This window comes from Aotus nancymaae, unplaced genomic scaffold (genome assembly GCF_030222135.1).
Source record: "Aotus nancymaae isolate 86718 unplaced genomic scaffold, 86718_ANA_hifiasm-v0.15.2.pri h1tg000011l, whole genome shotgun sequence".
NCBI classification, from domain to species: domain Eukaryota; kingdom Metazoa; phylum Chordata; class Mammalia; order Primates; family Aotidae; genus Aotus; species Aotus nancymaae.
In genome coordinates, this window is record NW_026988422.1 from 285,308 (window position 1) to 290,641 (window position 5,334).

General features: G+C 35.0%; 1 protein-coding gene across 1 annotated transcript; it reads left to right on the plus strand.

The window, feature by feature from the left end:
* The first annotated feature begins 3,675 nt into the window (after positions 1–3,675).
* Positions 3,676–4,611, plus strand: LOC105734390 (olfactory receptor 5K1). The gene has a single exon (XM_064374536.1). It carries the CDS (start codon positions 3,676–3,678, stop codon positions 4,609–4,611), a length of 936 nt encoding a protein of 311 aa, XP_064230606.1.
* Positions 4,612–5,334: the final 723 nt, after the last annotated feature.

Here is a 5,334-nt window from a genome sequence, read left to right on the forward strand (position 1 = left end):
CCCCAATATAGTTTCAGGGAGTGTTCTGGTTTCTCTTGATTCTTAGAGAAATCAAATATCAATATAAACCTTATTTCTGTTTAATTTACTATAATCAACTGAGAAAACTGAAGGAAATCCTATGTTGGGTGACTTTAAACTGGAAAAGGTAACCAGTTAATGAAAAAGTATTTAAAGTATATGTATATATATTTCAAAGTTCATTTTAAAATATTGTTCCTAAAGGTATCATTCCCCAAATAATCTGATATTTAAAAGTCAGCAGTATATTCAAGAAACTAAAATAGAAGAGAACATTCTATGTCTCTTCAAAACATTTTCTCTGTTCCTGAAACTTGGAGTGTACTTGTGGTCAATAAGTATCCAGAAAATTATCCATCTATAAATGTCTAGAACAGTCTCCACTACCTTTTAAAGAAAGTAAGTAACATAAAACAGGCATTCAATATCAAGAAAATGCATAAAGGTTTCCAAAAGTAAGCATAATAAATGAAGGTAGATTGAAATAAAACATGCTCCAACAGGTTACAACTCCATGCTTAAGGACATACCTAGGGGGTCAGTAACAAAAATTTTTAAAATATCCTCAAATTTTAACAAATGTGATCATCACAGAATCTAGGAATAACATAGAAACATGGTGTTCAAAAAAGTAAAAGTTGACACTAAGGAGATACTGCTTTCACAGTTAAAGGACCATAAAAATGCACTACCACCAGATGTGAACATACCCCTGAATGATTTGAGATATGTGCAAGACTGTCAGGAAACAATTCTTGGAACTATCAGTGTCATCATCATGAGAATGAAGCCGGCACTTGTTCAGTAAGTGCATTGTGATGTTCTCCATGGTAGATTTGTAAAGTGCAGAAAACGTTAGTTGTATCCCAAATGATTTTTATGAATTTATCAAAGTATAAAACATAGCATATCTAAGAGTGTGTCATTTTATGGGCTTAATAAATACTGTTTTCTGAATAGGAGGAATAGTTATTGTAGAAAATTTTAAATAGATGCAAATATAAAGACGAAAACAAGACCACAATTTTTGTTACATAGCAAAAACTAGTAATAACATTGTGATGTGCTTCTGTGCTAACTTCTGTTATATTTACATGTAAATATTTACTTGGCAATTAGGGCTATTCTGCATGTAAAACTTTTTATTTTGTTTTTATGCAATATTTTTGTGTCTGTTTTATTATAATAAATATTCTAGGTAAACACCATTTAAAATATTTGAAAGTATACATTCATATGGATGATTCAATTTATTTAATCATACTGGTTAACTAATTGGTTACCATTTAGGTGTTTAAATTTTTCACTATTATGAATGAGATTACAATCAACATCACTATATGTACCTATTTTCTGAACTTTTAGTTATTATTTTTGACAGATTTATTTTTACTGCTCAAAAAATATGAACCTTAAGAGTCTCTTTAATCTACTACCAAATTATTGTCTAATGATTACACCAATTTGTACACGTACCAGGAACACAGTAAGTTTTCTATTTTACTGTATTCTAGATAACACTCAACATTATCAGTTTTTTAAATCTTATTTTCTTAGCTTCATAGGTGTTTCTGAATGATGTTTTTCTGATTAGTAATAAAATCAAACATTTTTAATTTATTTTAAAAGGCTTTTTTTCTTTGAGATTTTTCTATTCCTGGGCTTTACCTATTTTCTATTAATTATTCCTGGTCATACATATGAGCTTTTTATAGAACAAAGGTACCAAAACTTTATCAAATTTACTGCAAATAATCTCCCAATTTGTGTTTGACATTTGATTTTATTCATAATTTTTTGATATGTAGTTAGATCATTGATTTTTAACTCAGGATTTCTCCAATTGCTTTTAATAGCATTAATTTCTTTTCTTTTTTTTTTTTCTTTTCTTTTCTTTTTTTTTTTTTTTTTTTTTGAGACAGAGTCTCACTCTGTTGTCGCCAGGTGCCAAGCTGGAGTGCAGTGGCACAATCTCAGCTCACTGCAACCTCTGCCTCCCGGGTTCAAGCAATTCTCCTGCCTCAGCCTCCCAAGTAGCTGGGATTACAGGCTGTGCCACCATGCCCAGCTAATTTTTGTATTTTTAGTAGAGAAGGGGTTTCACCATGTTGACCAGGATGGTCTCGATCTCTTGACCTCTTGATCCACCCGCCTCGGCCTCCCAAAGTGCTGGGATTACAGGCTTGAGCCACCGCGCCCGGCCAATAGCATTAATTTCTTTATGCACATAAGTAGTTTTACTCGTGGCATTATTAGTAACAGGGAAGGCCTTTTTATTTTGCTTTGTTTTTCTGAAACGGGGTCTCGCTGTGTCACGCAGGCTGGAATGCAGTGATGCGATCATGGCCCTCAGCTGCCTCCATCTCTCAGGTTCAATGGATACTATCACCTCAGCCTCCCCAGTAGCTGGCACTACAGGAGCATGTCACCATGCCCTGCTAATTTTATTTCCTTTTTTTTCCTTTGCAGAGACAGAGCCTTTTTATGTTGCCCAGGCTTGTCTGGAACTCCTGGATTCCAGTATTCCTCCCTCCTCATCTTCCCAAAGAGCTGAGATTACAGGCTTAAGCCACTGTGCTGGCCGGACGTTTTAAATACAGTCTTTTGTTTTTTTTCTCCCAGCTTCCAACCATAACACTTTTACTCCCCAACTCCCAGACATATAAATATCCTGTAAATAGTTCTCTTCTCCCCAGAGCATATTTTCAAGTATATACTCCACTAGTATCGAAGATAATAATTTGCTAGAAATAGGCAGATGAAAATAGTATTTTAAAAATATTTTTATTGAGGTAAATTATACACAGCATAAAATGTATCATTTCAGCCATATTTAAGTGTACAGTTCAATGGCATTAAGGGCATTAATATTGTTGTGCAATAATCACCATCATTTATCTCTAGAACATTTTCATCTTCCCAAACAGAAAAACTGTTCCCATTAAACAATAGCTCCCAATCAATCCCTTCCCCTGGCAACTACCATTCAACTTTCTTTCTCTATAAATCTGATTATTCTAGCTTTCTCATGCAACTGAAATCATACAATATTTGTCCTTTTGTGTCTGGCTTATTTCAATCAGCATTATGTCCTCAAGGTTAATTCATGTTGTAACAAGTGTGAGAATTTCAATCTTTTTCAAGACTGAATAATATTCCACCACAATTTATTTATCCACCCATCTGCCCATGAACATTTGGGTTGTTTTCACTTTTTGGCTATTGAAAGTAATGCTGCTGTTAACATTAATGTACAAAAACAGATACAAACATTGAAACTGGGAACACTGATACCAATTGCTGACACTTACATTATGAATCAGCTTTACCTATCCTATATAGAGAAGTTTTCTGTTCTTAATATTTCTCTCAAGACCGGAAAAGCCATCTTTGTGCATCCAATCAGATATTTTTCTTTAAAAATATGCTAGAAAGATATTCAACAAATAGACAAAATGGCAATAGCTTCAGGAGATTCACTCTCGCTATGAACTGGGCATGCACCGAATTCCAGGCAACATGAGGAAGCACTGTGGAAGATGCCTCTGTCCTTCTGAGCCAAAGAGAGCTTGAGAGTTGTTTTGGGTGTATTATAAATTAGTACCTTATTTCTCTACTTTTTTTTTTTTTTTTTTTTTTTCAGAGAAATCAAAAATGGCTGAAGAAAATCACACCATGAAAAATGAGTTTATCCTCACAGGATTTGCACATCACCCAGAGCTGAAGACGCTGCTGTTTGTGGGGTTCTTTGCCATCTATCTGATCACCCTGGTGGGGAATACTGGTTTGATGGCATCGATTTTTACACACCATCGCCTTCACACACCAATGTACATCTTTCTGGCGAACCTGGCCCTTGTGGATTCTTGTTGTGCCTCTGCCGTCACCCCCAAAATGTTACAGAACTTCTTTTCTGAGGACAATAGGATTTCCCTCTGTGAATGTACAGTACAGTTTTATTTTATTTGCGCTGTGGAAACTGCAGACTGCTTTCTTCTGGCAGCAATGGCCTATGACCGCTATGTGGCCATATGCAGCCCACTGCAGTACCACACCATGATGTCCAAGACACTCTGCATTCAGATGACCACAGGGGCCTTCATAGCTGGAAACCTGCATTCCATGATTCATGTAGGGCTTATATTTAGGTTAGTTTTCTGTGGATCAAATTACATCAACCACTTTTACTGTGATATTCTTCCCTTGTATAGACTCTCCTGTGTTGATCCTTATATTAATGAACTGGTACTATTCATCTTCTCGGGTTCAATTCAAGTCTTTACCATAAGTAGTGTCTTAATATCTTATGTCTACATTCTTCTTTCTATTTTCAGAATGAAGTCCAAAGAGGGAAGGGCCAAAGCCTTTTCTACCTGTGCATCCCACTTTTTGTCAGTTTCATTATACTATGGATCTATTTTTTTCTTATACATTAGACCAAATTTGCTTGAAGAAGGAGATAATGATATACCAGCTGCAATTTTATTTACAATAGTAGTTCCCTTACTAAATCCTTTCATTTACAGTCTGAGAAACAAGGAAATAATAAGTGTCTTAAGAAAAAGTCTGCTGAAAATAAAACCTCAATAAAGTTTGAACAAATGACATCTATCTTAGATTAATGGTTTAATGCTCAAGAAACTTCTAAATAAAATTACACAGAGGAAGTGCACTAATAGTATACAAAATATTAAAATGTATCAAAATACAATCAAATTAAGCAGCAACATGTGACAAGGTAAATTCATGGAAAGGAGTAAACTGTGCTAAATCTTTACTCAGAATTTAAAAGCACATCCTGACATCGAATTCATTCAAGCAGCAATGTAGGATGCCACCATGTCTACAGACTGTGTTAGTATCAATGATGATCGACACCCAAAACAACGGCAAAACTACCAGCTACAATATAAAAGGCCATCCCATTTACAAAGCAGGCTTTGATAACCAGCCCATTCTAATAGCTTACAACATGAGCATTACAGTTAAGTTTTTAAGATCATGTGAACAATCAACCAATGAAATCACTTACATCCATGAGCAACAAAAATGGCAAGTGAATTTTGAAATCTACATGCATAAAAATACCGTAGACAAATAGTTCAAACCTCACGTAGATCTGAAGAGCCTTCGTTGTCAGTGAGTTAGACTAAACTTCTCTGTGCCCCTTGCTGAGAGGTGAGGAAGGGGTTAAACAATGGAGACACAATCTTTGGGTATATTACATGTAGACATGTAAAAAAGTATGATTGTTGAACTGTGAACAAGGCTTATCTCAAATAACTCCTTTTATTTCTTCACCATTCCAAGACT

What these genes read in the sequence shown, in the direction of transcription:
- LOC105734390 (XM_064374536.1), top strand. Translation starts at nt 3,676, where the DNA reads ATGGCTGAAGAAAATCACACCATGAAAAATGAGTTTATCCTCACAGGA.